The sequence below is a fragment of the Rhinoderma darwinii genome, chromosome 4 (assembly GCF_050947455.1).
Source record: "Rhinoderma darwinii isolate aRhiDar2 chromosome 4, aRhiDar2.hap1, whole genome shotgun sequence".
Classification (NCBI taxonomy): domain Eukaryota; kingdom Metazoa; phylum Chordata; class Amphibia; order Anura; family Rhinodermatidae; genus Rhinoderma; species Rhinoderma darwinii.
Genome location: NC_134690.1, coordinates 33950075 through 33974268, shown reverse-complemented (window position 1 = coordinate 33974268; position 24194 = coordinate 33950075). Strand labels below are relative to the sequence as shown.

The window sequence follows — 24194 nt, the reverse complement described above, 5'->3', positions numbered from 1 at the left end:
TATACTGTATGGGGGCATTATACTGTATGGGACAGCTATGGGGGCTTTATACTGTATGTGGCAGCAATGGGGGGCATGATACTGTATGGGACAGCTATGGGGCATTATACTATATTGGACATTATAGTGCATGGGGCAGCTATAGGTGTCATTATACCATATGGGGGCATTATACTGTATGTGGCGGCAATAGGGGGCATTATACTGTATAGGGCATTATATTGTATGGAGTGCATTATACTCTATGGGGGGCATTATATTGTATGGGGCAGCTATGGGTCGCAATATACTGTGGGGGCAGCCATGGGGGGGCATGATACTGTGGAGGCAGCTATGGGGAGCATTATACTGTGTGGTGGCATCTATGGGGCATTACACTGTGTGGGCAGCTATGGGGGCATTATGCTGTGTGTGGGCAGTTATGGGGGCATTATACAGTGTGGGGACAGCTATGGGGCATTATACTGTGGGGTCAGCTATGGGAGGCATTATACTGTGGAGGCATTCATGGGGTCTGTCGTGCAAGGCGGCTGGGTAAGGTGTGTTCAGGGGTCTGGTGCTGTTGGGAAGGAGTAGGGGGTCCAAGCTGAATTTTTGCTCCAGGGCCCTTTAGCTACGCCCCTGTATCTGTAAGTGTATATATTTCTGTGTGTGCATCTACTACATTATCTGTGTTCAGAGTTATGACTGTGTGTTATCTGTGGTGTTACATAGGACTGCAGGTGATATCTACTACATTATCTGTACTCAGAGAGTTATCACTGTGTGTTATCTGTGGTGTTACATAGGACTGCAGGTGATATCTACTACATTATCTGTAATCAGAGAGTTATCACTGTGTGTTATCTGTGGTGTTACATAGGACTGCAGGTGACATCTACTACATTATCTGTACTAAGAGTTATCACAGTGTGTTATCTGTGGTGTTACATAGGACTGCAGTTGACACTACTACATTATCTGTACTCAGAAAGTTATCACTGTGTTATCTGTGGTGTTACATAGGACTGCATGTAACATCTACATTATCTGTATTTTTGTCAATCATTTTTGATTTGATTCAAGATTTTCTTATTTTTAGGAGTAATTAAGGAATTACTGTGCATGCAATTCCCATATCCTCAAAAAAATACCAGGACACAATTCTTTACATTAGAGTTATCCAATAATATATATTGATTATCAGGATTGTCCCTCAGCTGCTACGTGTGATCATGCTCACTTATAAAAGGCACAATGCTGATAATCATCATATATATATATATTTGGCTCAGAGAATAAGAAGAGCAACTATGAGTGCAGAGGAACGCCAGGAACAATGAGAAACCACTTCCCAAAACAAGGCGTTAAGAAGGCAAAACCCTGAAGTAAGACGACCCTGTAATGAAGAACGTCGTTCTCAAAGAGCACAATTATAAATACTTATCATTCCTTTTACTAGCAAACCCGTGTAACGAGCTTTCTATACTAGTATAATATGTCTCTCCTAGATAAACACACTTAAATAATGGAATCTATATATATATATATTCCCATAGATGATACCGTATTATCGTCCTTTATGTAGACATATTAGCACTCACCCCGGGATTACTCATATATCATCTACATGGAAGATTCCTATATCCAACACTAGAGAAATAGGCTCATTATTCAATAAGATAATTACCAGAAATACACCTCCGTCTCCTCAACTTTCTTCCTCCAACTGTTTAAGAAATAAAAAAAAATACCAATATTACACATAATTGTTCTTGAAAGGAATATAAAATATACTATTGTTCGCTGTTATAATATACGAAACAGTCGATACAAGGAGGAGGAGTTTCTCATAGCAACCAATCAGATTGCAGCTTTTATATATGGTATATTTTCCCTGGGCTTTGATTGCCTGATGGGAAAACGTGAGTGGTGATGTCAAAAGGGATCCTACATAAAAACAGGGTTGTGTCTAGAACATTTTTTCATAAAGCCTCCACACCCCAGGAGGCAAAAGCATTTTTCATTACTATCAATGCCTACTGCTTTCTGTGACTGAATAATACCCCCATACAGTGAATACCACCATACACTAACTGAATAATACCCCCACATCACCATACAGTTATGTCATTACAGTTTGATTCGTGGAGCCCCAAACTTTAAAACTACCACCAATCGAGGGACATCGGCTCTATCAAGTACAGCCGTCCTTATCAGGAACGTTGCATATGGTTTACTGTTTACTCAGGCACAGGGGCTCGTCCATATGATCTACTGTGCCTGGTACTACAGCTCAAGGCATCTCCTTCCTGTAAGGCATAGCCATACTCATATGTACAGGGCCGTTTCTGTGCAGATTAGACCCCGGTCAGACCCACACAGATCAAACATTCTAAGAATAGGCCATCGAATGTTAAATTCCAGGTAGTGAAGGGGTAACTTCCTTTGTGGTCTAGGGTATTAACCCCTTTGCGCAGCACAACGTAATAGCACGTCGTGGGGCTGAAGGTGATGTATCGAGGGGGCTCACGCGCTGAGCCCACTCCATATGCTGTGGGTATCAGCTGTGTATTACAGTTGACACCCAGTACTAACGGCCAGGAACAGCGATCGCAATGTTCGTGGCCGTGTAAACCGTCAAATGCTGCGGTAAAAAAAAAAGTTTAAAGAGAGGGAGCGGCCCCGTCCGAGACCTCGTCTTCCTCCCACAACGCGATCGTAGGGTGCTGATGGTTGTAATGGCAGCCCAGGGCCCTAATAAAGGCCCCGAGGTCTGCTTTCACTCTGCCTCTGTTAAAGGGAATGTGACGCTAGAAAAAAATGTTGTTTTTTTTTTAGTTAAACAATTAGTGTATAGGTGATTAAACATTGTTCTAATTTTTTTAATTTTTTTCACGAGTCAGGAAATATTATAAATTAGATTCTAATTTATAATATTTCCCAGTGCTGGTCACTAGATGGAGCAATTCTCAAAATTGCAGCATTGCATGTGGTAAAGCAACCACATTGCTTTATGCTGCAAAATTTGAGAAAACTCACTCGCTCTAGTGAGCTCTCAGAATCCCCCCTCCTTTATCCTGGCTAGTGCCGGGAGAAACGAGGGGATTGAACGGTCAAACCTCCTACACTGTGTGTCGCCATTTTTTGAGCTAACACACAGTGTAGTAGGTTTACATACACTAGTAAACACACAGTAAAACACTTACATACACAGCATTATACTGTGTGGGGCAGCTATAGGATGCATTATAATGTATGGGGGCATTGTACTGTATAGGACAGCTAAGGGGGGCATTATACTGTGTGGGGCATTATACTGTATAGGACAGCTAAGGGGGGCATTATACTGTATGTGGCAGCTATGGGGGCTTTATACTGTATGTGGCAGCAATGGGGGGCATGATACTGTATGGGACAGCTATGGGGCATTATACTATATTGGACATTATAGTGCATGGGGCAGCTATGGGTGTCATTATACTGTATGGGGGCATTATACTGTCTGTGGCGGCATAATGGGGCATTATACTGTATGGGGCATTATATTGTATGGAGTGCATTATACTCTATGGGGGCATTATATTGTATGGGGCAGCTATGGGTCGCAATATACTGTGGGGGCAGCCATGGGGGGTATGATACTGTGGAGGCAGCTATGGGGGGCATTATACTGTGTGGTGGCATCTATGGGGCATTACAATCTGTGGGCAGCTATGGGGGCATTATGCTGTGTGTGGGCAGTTATGGGGGCATTATACCGTGTAGAGGCAGCTATGGGGCATTATACTGTAGGGTCAGCTATGGGAAGCATTATACTGTGGAGGCATTCATGGGGTCTGTCGTGCAAGGCGGCTGGGTAAGGTGTGCATGCAGTAATTTAATAATACCACCATATAGTAACTGAATAATACCACAATACACTGACTGACTAATACCTCCATACAGTGACTATATAACACTACCATGCAGTAACTGAATAATACCACCATACACTGACTGAATAATACCTCCATACAGTGACTAAATAATACCACCATACAGTGACTAAATAATACCACCATACAGTGACTGAATAATACCACCATACAGTAACTGAATAATACCACCATACACTGACTGAATAATACCTCCATACAGTGACTATAAAATACTGCCATGCAGTAACTGAATAATACTACCATTCACTGACTGAATAATACCTCCATACAGTGACTAAATAATACCACCATACAGTGACTAAATAATACCACCATACAGTGACTGAATAATACCACCATACAGTAACTGAATAATACCACCATACGCTGACTGAATAATAGCTGCAGACACTGACAGAATAATACCATAATACACTAAGGCCTCATTCACACGACAGGGTCCGAGTGTCGGCCGGGAAAATCGGCCGTTTTTGGCCGATTTTCCCGGCCGGTTTGCATCCGGTTTGCATCCGTTCCGGGCCGAGTTGCCGTTTTTACCGGCCGATTTGGACCCGATTTGCATCCGTTTTTTTCCCTGTCCGTTTTAAAATCGGATGAATTTCATTTCAATTTTTTGCCACACACAGCCCTTTGTAGATAATGCCACAGCCCCCCTGGTAGGTAATGCCACCCAGCCCCCTGTAGGTAATGACACACAGCCCCCTGTTGGTGATGCCACACAGCCCCCTGTAGGTCATGCCACACAGCCCCCTGTAGGTGATGCCACACAGCCCCCTGTAGGTGATGCCACCAAGTCCCCTGTAGGTGATGCCACCAAGTCCCCTGTAGGTGATGCCACCAAGGCCCCTGTAGGTGATGCCACCCAGCCCCCTGTAGGCGATGCCACACAGCCCCTTGCAGGCGATGCCACCCTGCCCCCTGTAGGCGATGCCACCCTGCCCCCTGTAGGTGATGCCACCCAGCCCCCTGCAGGCGATGCCACCCTGCCTCCTGTAGGCGATGCCACCCTGCCCCCTGTAGGCGATGCCACCCAGCCCCCTGTAGGTGATGCCACCCAGCCTCCTGTAGGTGATGTCACCCAGCCCACTGTAGGTGATGCCACCCAGCCCCCTGTAGGTGGTGCCACCAAGCCCCCTGTAGGTGGTGCCACCAAGCCCCCTGTAGGTGATGCCACCAAGTCCCCTGTAGGTGATGCCACACAGCCCCCTGTAGGTTGCACCCATCCCCCCCTTCCAGGAGAAGTCACTGACTTCAAAGTCCATATATGGACAGTGGAGTCACTGACTTCTCCTGGAGAGGAATTCCCTGCCACAGGTCGGGAATTCCGCTTCAGAAGTGAGTGACGTCACTGTCCATATATGGACAGTGTAGTCACTCACTTCTCCTGTAGCGGAATCCCCGGCCATAGAGTCGGGGATTCCGCTGCAGAAGTGAGTGACATCGCTGTGTCCATATATGGACAGTGTAGTCACTCACTTCTCCTGTAGCGGAATCCCCGGCCATAGAGTCGGGGATTCAGCTGCAGAAGTGAGTGACATCGCTGTGTCCATATATGGACAGTGTAGTCACTTACTTCTTCTGTAGAGGCATCCCCGGCCATAGAGTCGGGGGATTCCGCTGCAGAAGTGAGTGACTTCGCTGTGTCCATATATGGACAGTGTAGTCACGCACTTCTCCTGTAGCGGAATCCCCAATACCCGGTCGGGGATTGGGGATTTCGACTCCTACAGGGAGCAAAAAAAGGCCCGGTCATCACTCAGGACATATTCCGGTGATGGCCGTGTATTACCCGGCCCCATAGACTTCTATGGGAGCCGGGCGGCCGGGTACCCAGCCGAAAATAGGGCATTTCCCATTTTTTGACGGCCGGTTCTCCCGGCCATCAAAAAATTGGTCGTGTGAATAGCCCCATTAGGGGTCTATTGTTCCTAATGCAGCCGGGTGCCGGCCGATTTATTAACGGCCGGCACCCGGCCGGGAAAACCTGTCGTGTGAATTCTGCCTAACTCAATAATACCTCCATACAGTGACTGAATAATACCACCATAGAGTGACTGAATAACACCACCATTCAGTGACTGAATAATACCACCATACAGTGACTGAATAATACCACCATACAGTGACTAAATAATACCTCCATACAGTGACTAAATAATACCTCCATACAGTGACTGAATAATACCACCATACACTGACTGAATAATACCACCATACAGTGACTGAATAATAGCTCCAAACAGTAACTGAATAATAACTCCATACAGTAACTGAATAATACCACCATACAGTGACTGTATAGTAGCTCCATACAGTCAATGAATAATACCTCCATACAGTCAATGAATAAAACCTCCATACAGTATTTGAATAATACCTCCATACAGTGACTGAATACCACCATACAGTGACTAAATAATACCACCGTACAGTGACTAAATAATACCACCATACAGTTACTGAATAATACCACCATACAGTGACTGAATAATACCACCATACAGTGACTGAATAATTACACCGTACAGTGACTAAACAATACCACCATAGAGTGACTTAATAATACCACCATGTAGTGACTGAATAATTCCACCATGTAGTGACTGAATAATACCACCATGCTGGATCTATTGCACTAAGAATACCAGTGGTGCCCTGCAGACGCCATTGACTTTTAATGGGTCAGCTGGGCTCCGCAAAAGTGTACCTCATTTTGACAGGAAAAATATAATCCTTTTTGTTCTACAGACTTACGGTATTTCCTCATGGGTAATCCAAAAAGGATCATCTTCATATCCTGATGGCCTGGAAGAGAAAATACAAATCCAGTTAGAATAACAAAACTGAAACCTACCAAAAAAATCATCTATCATATTTGGCAAGGATGTGGTGTCCGAGGCACAGTTAGCTCTGCCCACAGCCCGACCTGCAAGAAGCCTGTGAGGAAGGAGATGTGAGTGCTCAGTCTGTCTGTTGTTTGTGCCTCCATTTGTCTGTGAGTCTGAGTGTTTGTGTGTGTATAAATTCCAGTATGTGGGTATGTGTGTGTGTGTGTGTGTGTGTGTGTGTGTGTGTGTGTGTCTAAGTGCCTATATATGTATCTGTATAGTGGCGTAGCTATAGAGATCGCATCGGTCGCAGCTGCGACCGGGCCCCCAAGCCTGTGGAGCCCGCAGGGCCCCGTTGCCACCCAGTGCTGACCGCTCTTCCAACTGTATTTGCGTCCTCAGGACGCAAATACAGTTCAGTGCAATGCTGGAGTCCTGCTCCAGTATTCACTGTGCCGCGAGCGGCTCGGCGCAGGCAGGCGCGATGTAGTGAGTCACTCACAGCACAGACCGGAGGAGAAGGATTCTCCACCCATCGTGGGAATGGGGATAGGTAAGTAATTATGTTATTATTTTTCTATTAGGTATGTACATATGGGGGCATTATACTGGGTATGGGAGGGGGGCTCATATGGTAGCTGCTGAGGGGGCATCATACTATATGGGGGGCATTATACTGTATGGAACAGCTATGGGGGGCATTATAATCTATGGAGCAGCTATATGGGGCATTATACTGTATGGGGGCATTATACTGTATAGGACAGCTGAGGGGGCATTATACTGTATGGGGGGCATTATACTGTATGGGACTTCTAAGGGGGTATTATAATGTATGGGGGGCATTATACTGTATAGGACAGCTAAAGGTGGCATTTTACAGTATGTGGGCATTATTTTGTATGTGGCAGCTATAGAGGGCATTATACTGTATGGGGAGCATTATACTGTGTGGGGCAGCTATAGGATGCATTATACTGTATGGGGGCATTGTACTGTATAAGACAGCTAAGGGGGGCATTATACTGTGTGGGGCATTATACTGTATAGGACAGATAAGGGGGGCATTATACTGTATGTGGCAGCTATGGAGGGCATTCTACTGTATGGGGAGCATTATACTGTATGGGGCAGCTATAGGGGGCATTATACTGTATGGGGGCATTATACTGTATGTGGCAGTAATGGAGGGCATAATACTGTATGGGGGCATTATACTGTATAGGACAGCTAAGGGGGGAATTATACTGTATGGGGCATTATATTGTATGGGACTGCTGTGGGGGGCATTATACTGTACTGTGCAGATATAGGGGGCATTATACTGTATAGGGCATTATACTGTATGTGGCAGCTATGTAGGTCACTATAGTGTATGGGGGAATTATACTGAATGGGGCAGCTATAGGGGCAATATACTGTACGAAGCAGCTATAGGGGGCATTATACTGTATGGGGGCATTATACTGTATGTGGCAGCAATGGAGGGCATTATACTGTATAGGACAGCTAAGGGGCATTTTACTATATGGAGGGCATTATACTGTATGGGATAGCTATTGGGGGCTTTATACTGTATGGGGCAGCTATAAGGGGGCTTAAAATACTGTATGGGGGCAATATACTGTATGTGGCAGCTATGGTGGGCATTATACTGTATGGGGGCACTATACTGTATGGGGGCATTATACTGTATGTGACAGCTATGGGGGCTTTATACTGTATGTGGCAGCAATGGGGGGCATGATACTGTATGGGACAGATATGGGGCATTATACTATATTGGACATTATAGTGCATGGGGCAGCTATGGGTGTCATTATACTGTATGGGGGCATTATACTGTATGTGGCGGCAATAGGGGGCATTATACTGTATGGGGCATTATATTGTATGGAGTGCATTATACTCTATGGGGGCATTATATTGTATGGGGCAGCTATGGGTCGCAATATACTGTGGGGGCAGCCATGGGGGGTATGATACTGTGGAGGTAGCTATGGGGGGCATTATACTGAGTGGTGGCATCTATGGGGCATTACACTGTGTGGGCGGCTATGGGGGCATTATGCTGTGTGTGGGCAGTTATGGGGGCATTATACCGTGTAGGGGCAGCTATGGGGCATTATACTGTGGGGTCAGCTATGGGAGGCATTATACTGTGGAGGCATTCATGGGGTCTGTCGTGCAAGGCGGCTGGGTAAGGTGTGCATGCAGTAATTAAATAATACCACCATATAGTAACTGAATAATACCACCATACACTGACTGAATAATACCTCCATACAGTGACTATATAATACTACCATGCAGTAACTGAATAATACCACCATACACTGACTGAATAATACCTCCATACAGTGACTAAATAATACCACCATACAGTGACTAAATAATACCACCATACAGTGACTGAATAATACCACCATACAGTAACTGAATAATACCACCATACACTGACTGAATAATACCTCCATACAGTGACTATATAATACTACCATGCAGTAACTGAATAATACCACCATTCACTGACTGAATAATACCTCCATACAGTGACTAAATAATACCACCATACAGTGACTAAATAATACCACCATACAGTGACTGAATAATACCACCATACAGTAACTGAATAATACCACCCTACACTGACTGAATAATACCTCCATACAGTGACTATATAATACTACCATGCAGTAACTGAATAATACCACCATTCACTGACTGAATAATACCTCCATACAGTGACTAAATAATACCACCATACAGTGACTGAATAATACCACCATACAGTAACTGAATAATACCACCATACACTGACTGAATAATAGCTGCAGACACTGACAGAATAATACCACCATACACTAAGGCCTCATTCACACGACAGGGTCCGAGTGTCGGCCGGGAAAATCGTCCGTTTTTGGCCGATTTTCCCGGCCGGTTTGCATCCGGTTTGCATCCGTTCCGGGCCGAGTTGCCGTTTTTACCGGCCGATATGGACCCGATTTGCATCCGTTTTTTTCCCTGTCCGTTTTAAAATCGGATGAATTTTATTTAAATTTTTTGCCACACACAGCCCTTTGTAGATAATGCCACAGCCCCCCTGATAGATAAATGCCACCCAGCCCCCTGTAGGTAATGCCACACAGCCCCCTGTAGGTAATGCCACACAGCCCCCTGTAGGTAATGCCACAGAGCCCCCGGTTGGTGATGCCACACAGCCCCCTGTTGGTGATGCCACACAGCCCTCTGTAGGTGATGCCACACAGCCCCCTGTAGGTGATGCCACACAGCCCCCTGTAGGTAATGCCACCAAGTCCCCTGTAGGTGATGCCACCAAGTCCCCTGTAGGTGATGCCACCAAGTCCCCTGTAGGTGATGCCACCAAGTCCCCTGTAGGTGATGCCACCAAGTCCCCTGTAGGTGATGCCACCCAGCCCCCTGTAGGTGATGCCACCCAGCCCCCTGTAGGCGATGCCACACAGCCACCTGTAGGCGATGCCACACAGTCACCTGTAGGCGATGCCACCCTGCCCTCTGCAGGCGATGCCACACAGCCCCCTGCAGGCGATGCCACACAGCCCCTTGCAGGCGATGCCACCCTGCCCCCTGTAGGTGATGCCACCCTGCCCCCTGTAGGTGATGCCACACAGCCCACTTTAGGCGATGCCACCCAGCCCCCTGCAGGCGATGCCACCCTGCCTCCTGTAGGCGATGCCACCCTGCCCCCTGTAGGCGATGACACCCAGCCCCCTGTAGGCGATGCCACCCAGCCCCCTGTAGGGGATGCCACCCAGCCCCCTGTAGGTGATGCCACCCAGCCCCCTGTAGGTGGTGCCACCAGGCCCCCTGTAGGGGGTGCCACCAAGCCCCCTGTAGGTGATGCCACCAAGTCCCATGTAGGTGATGCCACACAGCCCCCTGTAGGTTGCACCCATCCCCCCCTTCCAGGAGAAGTCACTGACTTCAATGTCCATATATGGACAGTGGAGTCACTGACTTCTCCTGGAGAGGAATTCCCTGCCACAGGTCGGGAATTCTGCTTCAGAAGTGAGTGACGTCACTGTCCATATATGGACAGTGTAGTCACTCACTTCTCCTGTAGCGGAATCCCCGGCCATAGAGTCGGGGATTCCGCTGCAGAAGTGAGTGACATCGCTGTGTCCATATATGGACAGTGTAGTCACTCACTTCTCCTGTAGCGGAATCCCTGGCCATAGAGTCGGGGATTCCGCTGCAGAAGTGAGTGACATCGCTGTGTCCATATATGGACAGTGTAGTCACTCACTTCTCCTGTAGCGGAATCCCCGGCCATAAAGTCGGGGATTCAGCTGCAGAAGTGAGTGACATCGCTGTGTCCATATATGGACAGTGTAGTTACTTACTTCTCCTGTAGCGGCATCCCCGGCCATAGAGTCGGGGATTCCGCTGCAGAATTGAGTGACATCGCTGTGTCCATATATGGACAGTGTAGTCACTTACTTCTCCTGTAGCGGCATCCCCGACCATAGAGTCGGGGGATTCCGCTGCAGAAGTGAGTGACTTCGCTGTGTCCATATATGGACAGTGTAGTCACGCACTTCTCCTGTAGCGGAATCCCCAATCCCCGGTCGGGGATTGGGGATTTCGACTCCTACAGGGTGCAAAAAAAGACCCTCCTCCTCCTCCTCACATGCACACTGCACTGTGAGGAGGAGGAGAGAGAGTGCGCGAGCGACGGTAGACCCGGCCATCACTCAGGACATATTCCGGTGATGGCCGTGTATTACCCGGCCCCATAGACTTCTATGGGAGCCGGGCGGCCGGGTACCCGGCCGAAAATAGGGCATGCCCCATCTTTTGACGGCCGGTTTTGCCGGCCGTCAAAAAATTGGTCGTGTAAATAGCCCCATTAGGGTTCTATTGTTCCTAATGCAGCCGGGTGCCGGCCGATTTATGAACGGCCGGCACCCGGCCGGGAAACCCTGTCGTGTGAATTCCGCCTAACTAAATAATACCTCCATACAGTGACTGAATAATACCACCATAGAGTGACTGAATAATACCACCATTCAGTGACTGAATAATACCACCATACAGTGACTGAATAATACCACCATACAGTGACTAAATAATACCTCCTCCATACAGTGACTAAATAATACCTCCATACAGTGACTGAATAATACCACCATACACTGACTGAATAATACCACCATACAGTGACTGAATAATAGCTCCAAACAGTAAATGAATAATAACTCCATACAGTAACTGAATAATACCACCATACAGTGACTGTATAGTAGCTTCATACAGTCAATGAATAATACCTCCATACAGCCAATGAATATTACCTCCATACAGTATTTGAATAATACCTCCATACAGTGACTGAATACCACCATTCACTGACTGAATAATACCACCATACAGTGACTAAATAATACCACCATACAGTGACTGAATAATACCACCATACAGTGACTGAATAATACCACCATACAGTGACTGAATAATACCACCATACAGTGACTGAATAATACCACCATACAGTGACTGAATAATACCACCGTACAGTGACTAAATAATACCACCATAGAGTGACTTAATAATACCACCATGCAGTGACTGAATAATACCACCATGTAGTGACTGAATAATACCACCATGCTGGATCTATTGCACTAAGAATACCAGTGGTGCCCTGCAGACGCCATTGACTTTTAATGGGTCAGGTGGGCTCCGCCGAAGTGTCCGTCATTTTGACAGGAAAAATATAATCCTTTTTGTTGTACAGACTTACATTTCCTCAATGGTAATCCAAAAAGGATAATCTCCAAATTCTGATGGCCTGGAAGAGAAAATACAAATCCAGTTAGAATAACAAAACTGAAACCTACCAAAAAAATCATCTATCATATTTGGCAAGGATGTGGTGTCCGAGGCACAGTTAGCTCTGCCCACAGCCCGACCTGCAAGAAGCCTGTGAGGAAAGAGATGTGAGTGCTCAGTCTGTCTGTTGTTTGTGCCTCCATTTGTCTGTGAGTCTGAGTGTTTGTGTGTGTATAAATTCCAGTATGTGGGTATGTGTGTGTGTGTGTGTGTGTGTGTGTGTGTGTGTGTGTCTAAGTGCCTATATGTGTATCTGTATAGTGGCGTAGCTATAGAGATGGCATCGGGCGCAGCTGCGACCGGGCCTCCAAGCCTGTGGAGCCCGCAGGGCCCCGTTGCCACCCAGTGCTGACCGCTCTTCCAACTGTATTTGCGTCCTCAGGACGCAAATACAGTTCAGTGCAATGCTGGAGTCCTGCTCCAGTATTCACTGTGCCGCGAGCGGCTCGGCGCAGGCAGGCGCGATGTAGTGAGTCACTCACAGCACAGACCGGAGGAGAAGGATTCTCCACCCATCGTGGGAATGGGGATAGGTAAGTTATTATGTTTTTTTCTATTAGGTATGTACATATGGGGGCATTATACTTGGTATGGGAGGGGGGCTCATATGGTAGCTGCTGAGGGGGCATCATACTATATGGGGGGCATTATACTGTATGGAACAGCTATGGGGGGCATTATAATCTATGGGGCAGCTATATGGGGCATTATACTGTATAGGACAGCTGAGGGGGCATTATACTGTATGGGGGGCATTATACTGTATGGGACTTCTAAGGGGGAATTATAATGTATGGGGGGCATTATACTGTATAGGACAGCTAAAGGTGGCATTTTACTGTATGTGGGCATTATTTTGTATGTGGCAGCTATAGAGGGCATTATACTGTATGGGGAGCATTATACTGTGTGGGGCAGCTATAGGATGCATTATACTGTATGGGGGCATTGTACTGTATAGGACAGCTAAGGGGGGCATTATACTGTGTGGGGCATTATACTATATAGGACAGCTAAGGGGGGCATTATACTGTATGGGGGCATTATACTGTATAGGACAGCTAAGGGGGCATTATACTGTATGTGGCAGCTATGGAGGGCATTCTACTGTATGGGGAGCATTATACTAAATGGGGCAGCTATAGGGGGCATTATACTGTATGGGGGCATTATACTGTATGTGGCAGTAATGTAGGGCCTAATACTGTATGGGGGCATTATACTGTATAGGACAGCTAAGGGGGGAATTATACTGTATGGGGCATTATATTGTATGGGACAGCTATGGGGGGCATTATACTGTACTGTGCAGATATAGGGGGCATTATACTGTATAGGGCATTATACTGTATGTGGCAGCTATGTAGGGCACTATAGTGTATGGGGGAATTATACTGAATGGGGCAGCTATAGGGGGCATTATACCGTATGGGGGCAATATACTGTACGGAGCAGCTATAGGGGGCATTATACTGTATGGGGGCATTATACTGTATGTGGCAGCAATGGAGGGCATTATACTGTATGGGGGCATTATACTGTATAGAACAGCTAAGGGGGCATTTTACTATATGGAGGGCATTATACTGTATGGGATAGCTATTGGGGGCATTATACTGTATGGGGCAGCTATAAGGGGGCTTAAAATACTGTATGGGGGCAATATACTGTATGTGGCAGCTATGGTGGGCATTATACTGTATGGGGGCACTATACTGTATGGGGGCATTATACTGTATGGGACAGCTATGGGGGCTTTATACTGTATGTGGCAGCAATGGGGGGCATGATACTGTATGGGACAGCTATGGGGCATTATACTATATTGGACATTATAGTGCATGGGGCAGCTATGGGTGTCATTATACTGTATGGGGGCATTATACTGTATGTGGCGGCAATAGGGGGCTTTATACTGTATGGGGCATTATATTGTATGGAGTGCATTATACTCTATGGGGGGCATTATATTGTATGGGGCAGCTATGGGTCGCAATATACTGTGGGGGCAGCCATGGGGGGGGCATGATACTGTGGAGGCAGCTATGGGGAGCATTATACTGTGTGGTGGCATCTATGGGGCATTACACTGTGTGGGCAGCTATGGGGGCATTATGCTGTGTGTGGGCAGTTATGGGGGCATTATACCGTGTGGGGACAGCTATGGGGCATTATACTGTGGGGTCAGCTATGGGAGGGATTATACTGTGGAGGCATTCATGGGGTCTGTCGTGCAAGGCGGCTGGGTAAGGTGTGCGCAGGGGTCTGGTGCTGTTAGGAAGGAGTAGGGGGTCCAAGCTGAATTTTTGCTCCAGGGCCCTTTAGCTACGCCCCTGTATCTGTAAGTGTATATATTTCTGTGTGTGCATCTACTACATTATCTGTGTTCAGAGTTATGACTGTGTGTTATCTGTGGTGTTACATAGGACTGCAGGTGATATCTACTACATTATCTGTACTCAGAGAGTTATCACTGTGTGTTATCTGTGGTGTTACATAGGACTGCAGGTGACATCTACTACATTATCTGTAATCAGAGAGTTATCACTGTGTGTTATCTGTGGTGTTACATAGGACTGCAGGTGACATCTACTACATTATCTGTACTAAGAGTTATCACAGTGTGTTATCTGTGGTGTTACATAGGACTGCATGTAACATCTACATTATCTGTACTCAGTTATCACTGGGTGTAGAGCTGGTTGATTTTTCCCAAAAAATAAAATCTAGATTTTTGTCAATCATTTTTGATTTGATTCAAGATTTTCTTATTTTTAGGAGTAATTAAGGAATTACTGTGCATGCAATTCCCATATCTCAAAAAAAATACCAGGACACAATTCTTTACATTAGAGTTATCCAATAATATATATTGATTATCAGGATTGTCCCTCAGCTGCTACGTGTGATCATGCTCACTTATAAAAGGCACAATGCTGATAATCATCATATATATATATATTTGGCTCAGAGAATAAGAAGAGCAACTATGAGTGCAGAGGAACGCCAGGAACAACGAGAAACCACTTCCCAAAACATTAAGAAGGCAAAACCCTGAAGTAAGACGAGCCTGTAATGAAGAACGTCGTTCTCAAAGAGCACAATTATAAATACTTATCATTCCTTTTACTAGCAAACCCGTGTAACGAGCTTTCTATACTAGTATAATATGTCTCTCCTAGATAAACACACTTAAATAATGGAATCTATATATATATATATTCCCATAGATGATACCGTATTATCGTCCTTTATGTAGACATATTAGCACTCACCCCGGGATTACTCATATATCATCTACATGGAAGATTCCTATATCCAACACTAGAGAAATAGGCTCATTATTCAATAAGAAAATTACCAGAAATACACCTCCGTCTCCTCAACTTTCTTCCTCCAACTGTTTAAGAAATAAAAAAAAATACCAATATTACACATAATTGTTCTTGAAAGGAATATAAAATATACTATTGTTCTCTGTTATAATATACGAAACAGTCGATACAAGGAGGAGGAGTTTCTCATAGCAACCAATCAGATTGCAGCTTTTATATATGGTATATTTTCCCTGGGCTTTGATTGCCTGATGGGAAAACGTGAGTGGTGATGTCAAAAGGGATCCTACATAAAAACAGGGTTGTGTCTAGAACATTTTTTCATAAAGCCTCCACACCCCAGGAGGCAAAAGCATTTTTCATTACTATCAATGCCTACTGCTTTCTGTGACTGAATAATACCCCCATACAGTGAATACCACCATACACTAACTGAATAATACCCCCACATCACCATACAGGTATGTCATTACGGTTTGATTCGTGGAGCCCCAAGCTTTAAAACTACCACCAATCGAGGGACATCGGCTCTATCAAGTACAGCCGTCCTTATCAGGAACGTTGCATATGGTTTACTGTTTACTCAGGCACAGGGGCTCGTCCATATGATCTACTGTGCCTGGTACTACAGCTCAAGGCATCTCCTTCCTGTAAGGCATAGCCATACTCATATGTACAGGGCCGTTTCTGTGCAGATTAGACCCCGGTCAGACCCACACAGATCAAACATTCTAAGAATAGGCCATCGAATGTTAAATTCCAGGTAGTGAAGGGGTAACTTCCTTTGTGGTCTAGGGTATTAACCCCTTTGCGCAGCACAACGTAATAGCACGTCGTGGGGCTGAAGGTGATGTATCGAGGGGGCTCACGCGCTGAGCCCACTCCATATGCTGTGGGTATCAGCTGTGTATTACAGTTGACACCCAGTACTAACGGCCAGGAACAGCGATCGCAATGTTCCTGGTCGTGTAAACCGTCAAATGCTGCGGTAAAAAAAAAAGTTTAAAGAGAGGGAGCGGCCCCGTCCGAGACCTCGTCTTCCTCCCACAACGCGATCGTAGGGTGCTGATGGTTGTAATGGCAGCCCAGGGCCCTAATAAAGGCCCCGAGGTCTGCTTTCACTCTGCCTCTGTTAAAGGGAATGTGACGCTAGAAAAAGATGTTGTTTTTTTTTAGTTAAACAATTAGTGTATAGGTGATTAAACATTGTTCTAATTTTTTTAATTTTTTTCACGAGTCAGGAAATATTATACATTTAATTCTAATTTATAATATTTCCCAGTGCTGGTCACTAGATGGAGCAATTCCCAAAATTGCAGCATTGCATGTGGTAAAGCAACCACATTGCTTTATGCTGCAAAATTTGAGAAAACTCACTCGCTCTAGTGAGCTGTCAGAATCCACCCTCCTTTATCCTGGCTAGTGCCGGGAGAAACGAGGGGATTGAACGGTCAAACCTCCTACACTGTGTGTCGCCATTTTTTGAGCTAACACACAGTGTAGTAGGTTTACATACACTAGTAAACACACAGTAAAACACTTACATACACAGCATTATACTGTGTGGGGCAGCTATGAGATGCATTATACTGTATGGGGGCATTGTACTGTATAGGACAGCTAAGGGGGGCATTATACTGTGTGGGGCATTATACTGTATAGGACAGCTAAGGGGGGCATTATACTGTATGGGGGCATTATACTGTATAGGACAGCTAAGGGGGGCATTATACTGTATGTTGGCAGCTATGGGGGCTTTATACTGTATGTGGCAGCAATGGGGGGCATGATACTGTATGGGACAGCTATGGGGCATTATACTATATTGGACATTATAGTGCATGGGGCAGCTATGGGTGTCATTATACTGTATGGTGGCATTATACTGTATGTGGCGGCAATAGGGGGCATTATACTGTATGGGGCATTATATTGTATGGAGTGCATTATACTCTATGGGGGCATTATATTTTATGGGGCAGCTATGGGTCGCAATATACTGTGGGGCAGCCATGGGGGTATAATACTGTGGAGGCAGCTATGGGGGGCATTATACTGAGTGGTGGCATCTATGGGGCATTACACTGTGTGGGCAGCTATGGGGCAATTATGCTGTGTGTGGGCAGTTATGGGGGCATTATACCATGTAGGGGCAGTTATGGGGCATTATACTGTGGGGTCAGCTATGGGAGGCATTATACTGTGGAGGCATTCATGGGGTCTGTCGTGCAAGGCGGCTGGGTAAGGTGTGCATGCAGTAATTGAATAATACCACCATATAGTAACTGAATAATACCACCATACACTGACTGAATAATACCTCCATACAGTGACTATATAATACTACCATGCAGTAACTGAATAATACCACCATACACTGACTGAATAATACCTCCATACAGTGACTAAATAATACCACCATACAGTGACTAAATAATACCACCATACAGTGACTGAATAATACCACCATACAGTAACTGAATAATAACACCATACACTGACTGAATAATAGCTGCAGACACTGACAGAATAATACCACCATACACTAAGGCCTCATTCACACGACAGGGTCCGAGTGTCGGCCGGGAAAATCGGCCGTTTTTGGACGATTTTCCCGGCCGGTTTGCATCCGGTTTGCATCCGTTCCGGGCCGAGTTGCCGTTTTTACCGGCCGATTTGGACCCGATTTGCATCAGTTTTTTTCCCTGTCCGTTTTAAAATCGGATGAATTTAATTTCAATTTTTTGCCACACACAGCCCTTTGTAGATAATGCCACAGCCCCCCTGGTAGGTAATGCCACCCAGCCCCCTGTAGGTAATGCCACACAGCCCCCTGTTGGTGATGCCACACAGCCCCCTGTTGGTGATGCCACACAGCCCTCTGTAGGTCATGCCACACAGCCCCCTGTAGGTGATGCCACACAGCCCCCTGTAGGTAATGCCACCAAGTCCCCTGTAGGTGATGCCACCAAGTCCCCTGTAGGTGATGCCACCAAGTCCCCTGTAGGTGATGCCATCCAGCCCCCTGTAGGTGATGCCACCCAGCCACCTGTAGGCGATACCACACAGCCACCTGTAGGGGATGCCACACAGCCACCTGTAGGGGATGCCACACAGCCCCCTGCAGGCGATGCCACACAGCCCCCTGCAGGCGATGCCACACAGCCCCTTGCAGGCGATGCCACCCTGCCCCCTGTAGGCGATGCCACCCTGTCCCCTGTAGGTGATGCCACCCAGCCCCCTGCAGGCGATGCCACCCTGCCTCCTGTAGGCGATGCCACCCTGCCCCCTGTAGGCGATGCCACCCAGCCCCCTGTAGGCGATGCCACCCAGCCCCCTGTAGGCGATGCCACCCAGCCCCCTGTAGGTGGCGCCACCCAGCCCCCTGTAGGTGATGCCACCAAGCCCCCTGTAGGTGATGCCACCAAGTCCCCTGTAGGTGATGCCACACAGCCCATGTAGGTTGCACCCATCCCCCCCTTCCAGGAGAAGTCACTAACTTCAATGTCCATATATGGACAGTGGAGTCACTGACTTCTCCTGGAGAGGAATTCCCTGCCACAGGTCGGGAATTCCGCTTCAGAAGTGAGTGACGTCACTGTCCATATATGGACAGTGTTGTCACTCACTTCTCCTGTAGCGGAATCCCCGGCCATAGAGTCGGGGATTCCGCTGCAGAAGTGAGTGACATCGCTGTGTCCATACATGGACAGTGTAGTCACTCACTTCTCCTGTAGCGGAATCCCCGGCCATAGAGTCGGGGATTCAGCTGCAGAAGTGAGTGACATTGTTGTGTCCATATATGGACAGTGTAGTCACTCACTTCTCCTGTAGTGGAATCCCCGGCCATAGAGTCGGGGATTCAGCTGCAGAAGTGAGTGACATCGCTGTGTCCATATATGGACAGTGTAGTCACTTACTTCTCCTGTAGCGGCATCCCCGGCCATAGAGTCGGGGATTCCGCTGCAGAAGTGAGTGACATCGCTGTGTCCATATATGGACAGTGTAGTCACTTACTTCTCCTGTAGCGGCATCCCCGGCCATAGAGTCGGGGATTCCGCTGCAGAAGTGAGTGACATCGCTGTGTCCATATATGGACAGTGTAGTCACGCACTTCTCCTGTAGCGGAATCCCCAATCCCCGGTCGGGGATTGGGGATTTTGACTCCTACAGGGAGCAAAAAAAGACCCTCCTCCTCCTCACATGCACTCTGCACTGTGAGGAGGAGGAGAGAGAGTGCGCGAGCGACGGTAGACTCGGCCATCACTCAGGACATATTCCGGTGATGGCCGTGTATTACCTGGCCCCATAGACTTTTATGGGAGCCGGGCGGCCGGGTACCCGGCCGAAAATAGGGAATGTCCCATTTTTTGACGGCCGGTTTTCCCGGCCGTCAAAAAATTGGTCGTGTAAATAGCCCCATTAGGGTTCTATTGTTCCTAATGCAGCCGGGTGCCGGCCGATTTATGAACGGCCGGCACCCGGCCAGGAAACCCTGTCGTGTGAATTCCGCCTAACTGAATAATACGTCCATACAGTGACTGAATAATACCTCCATAGAGTGACTGAATAATACCACCATTCAGTGACTGAATAATACCACCATACAGTGACTGAATAATACCACCATACAGTGACTAAATAATACCTCCATACAGTGACTAAATAATACCTCCATACAGTGACTGAATAATACCACCATACACTGACTGAATAATACCACCATACAGTGACTGAATAATAGCTCCAAACAGTAAATGAATAATAACTCCATACAGTAACTGAATAATACCACCATACAGTGACTGTATAGTAGCTCCATACAGTCAGTGAATAATACCTCCATACAGCCAATGAATAATACCTCCATACAGTATTTGAATAATACCTCCATACAGTGACTGAATACCACCATTCACTGACTGAATAATACCACCATACAGTGACTAAATAATACCACCATACAGTTACTGAATAATACCACCATACAGTGACTGAATAATACCACCATACAGTGACTGAATAATACCACCGTACAGTGACTAAATAATACCACCATAGAGTGACTTAATAATACCACCATGCAGTGACTGAATAATACCACCATGTAGTGACTGAATAATACCACCATGCTGGATCTATTGCACTAAGAATACCAGTGGTGCCCTGCAGACGCCATTGACTTTTAATGGGTCAGCTGGGCTCCGCCGAAGTGTCCGTCATTTTGACAGGAAAAATATAATCCTTTTTGTTCTACAGACTTACGGTATTCCCTCAATGGTAATCCAAAAAGGATAATCTCCAAATTCTGATGGCCTGGAAGAGAAAATACAAATCCAGTTAGAATAACAAAACTGAAACCTACCAAAAAAATCATCTATCATATTTGGCAAGGATGTGGTATCCTAGGCACAGTTAGCTCTGCCCACAGCCCGACCTGCAAGAAGCCTGTGAGGAAAGAGATGTGAGTGCTCAGTCTGTCTGTTGTTTGTGCCTCCATTTGTCTGTGAGTCTGAGTGTTTGTGTGTGTATAAATTCCAGTATGTGGGTATGTGTGTCTTTGTTTGTGTGAGTGTGTGTGTGTGTGTGTGTCTGAGTGCCTATATATGTATCTGTATAGTGGCGTAGCTATAGATATCGCATCGGTCGCAGCTGCGACCGGGCCCCCAAGCCTGTGGAGCCCGCAGGGCCCCGTTGCCACCCAGTGCTGACCGCTCTTCCAACTGTATTTGCGAACTCAGGACGCAAATACAGTTCAGTGCAATGCTGGAGTCCTGCTCCAGTATTCACTGTGCCGCGAGCGGCTCGGCGCAGGCAGGCGCGATGTAGTGAGTCACTCACAGCACAGACCGGAGGAGAAGGATTCTCCACCCATCGTGGGAATGGGGATAGGTAAGTAATTTTGTTTTTTTTCTATTAGGTATATACATATGGGGGCATTATACTGGGTATGGGAGGGGGGCTCATATTGTAGCTGCTGAGGGGGCATCATACTATATGGGGGGCATTATACTGTATGGAACAGCTATGGGGGCATTATAATCTATGGGGCAGCTATATGGGGCATTATACTGTATGGGGGCATTATACGGTATAGGACAGCTGAGGGGGCATTATACTGTATGGGGGGCATTATACTGTATGGGACTTCTAAGGGGGCATTATAATGTATGGGGGGCATTATACTGTATAGGACAGCTAAAGGTGACATTTTACTGTATGTGGGCATTATTTTGTATGCGGCAGCTATAGAGGGCATTATACTGTATGGGGAGCATTATACTGTGTGGGGCAGCTATAGGATGCATTATACTGTATGGGGGCATTGTACTGTATAGGACAGCTAAGGGGGGCATTATACTGTGTGGGGCATTATACTGTATAGGATAGCTAAGGGGGGCATTATACTGTATGGGGGCATTATACCTTATAGGACAGCTAAGGGGGGCATTATACTGTATGTGGCAGCTATGGAGGGCATTCTACTGTATGGGGAGCATTATACTGTATGGGGCAGCTATAGGGGGCATTATACTGTATGGGGGCATTATACTGTATGTGGCAGTAATTGAGGGCATAATACTGTATGGGGGCATTATACTGTATAGGACAGCTAAGGGGGGAATTATACTGTATGGGGCATTATATTGTATGGGACAGCTATGGGGGCATTATACTGTACTGTGCATATATAGGGGGCATTACACTGTATAGGGCATTATACTGTATGTGGCAGCTATGTAGGGCACTATAGTGTATGGGGGAATTATACTGAATGGGGCAGCTATAGGGGGCATTATACCGTATGAGGGCAATATACTGTACGGAGCAGCTATAGGGGGCATTATACTGTATGGGGGCATTATACTGTATGTGGCAGAAATGGAGGGCATTATACTGTATGGGGGCATTATACTGTATAGTACAGCTAAGGAGGCATTTTACTATATGGAGGGCATTATACTGTATTGGATAGCTATTGGGGGCATTATACTGTATGGGGCAGCTATAAGGGGGCTTAAAATACTGTATGGGGGCAATATACTGTATGTGGCAGCTATGGTGGGCATTATACTGTATGGGGGCACTATACTGTATGGGGGCATTATACTGTATGGGACAGCTTTGGGGGCTTTATACTGTATGTGGCAGCAATGGGGGGCATGATACTGTATGGGACAGCTATGGGGCATTATACTATATTGGACATTATAGTGCATGGGGCAGCTATGGGTGTCATTATACTGTATGGGGGCATTATACTGTATGTGGCGGCAATAGGGGGCTTTATACTGTATGGGGCATTATATTGTATGGAGTGCATTATACTCTATGGGGGGGCATTACATTGTATGGGGCAGCTATGGGTCGCAATACTGTATAGGACAGCTAAGGGGGGCATTATACTGTATGTGGCAGCTATGGGGCATTACACTGTGTGGGCAGCTATGGGGGCATTATGCTGTGTGTGGGCAGTTATGGGGGCATTATACCGTGTGGGGACAGCTATGGGGCATTATACTGTGGGGTCAGCTATGGGAGGCATTATACTGTGGAGGCATTCATGGGGTCTGTCGTGCAAGGCGGCTGGGTAAGGTGTGCGCAGGGGTCTGGTGCTGTTAGGAAGGAGTAGGGGGTCCAAGCTGAATTTTTGCTCCAGGGCCCTTTAGCTACGCCCCTGTATCTGTAAGTGTATATATTTCTGTGTGTGCATCTACTACATTATCTGTGTTCAGAGTTATGACTGTGTGTTATCTGTGGTGTTACATAGGACTGCAGGTGATATCTACTACATTATCTGTACTCAGAGAGTTATCACTGTGTGTTATCTGTGGTGTTACATAGGACTGCAGGTGATATCTACTACATTATCTGTAATCAGAGAGTTATCACTGTGTGTTATCTGTGGTGTTACATAGGACTGCAGGTGACATCTACTACATTATCTGTACTAAGAGTTATCACAGTGTGTTATCTGTGGTGTTACATAGGACTGCAGGTGACACTACTACATTATCTGTACTCAGAAAGTTATCACTGTGTTATCTGTGGTGTTACATAGGACTGCATATAACATCTACATTATCTGTATTTTTGTCAATCATTTTTGATTTGATTCAAGATTTTCTTATTTTTAGGAGTAATTAAGGAATTACTGTGCATGCAATTCCCATATCCCCAAAAAAATACCAGGACACAATTCTTTACATTAGAGTTATCCAATAATATATATTGAT

The 24194-nt window shown here is 46.3% G+C and overlaps 1 protein-coding gene across 1 annotated transcript in view; it reads right to left on the bottom strand.

Annotated features, from left to right (window-relative positions):
* The window catches only part of LOC142760386 (uncharacterized), a 60679-nt gene that overhangs the window by 19913 nt on the left and 16572 nt on the right, over positions 1–24194 (bottom strand). Inside the window, exons 3-5 of the mRNA XM_075863570.1 lie at positions 21223–21273; positions 15984–16022; positions 12534–12581 (exon numbers count right to left, since the gene is read on the bottom strand). Coding sequence (XP_075719685.1) covers positions 12534–12581; positions 15984–16022; positions 21223–21273 — 138 coding nt within the window. The remainder of the gene's footprint in view (positions 1–12533; positions 12582–15983; positions 16023–21222; positions 21274–24194) is intronic.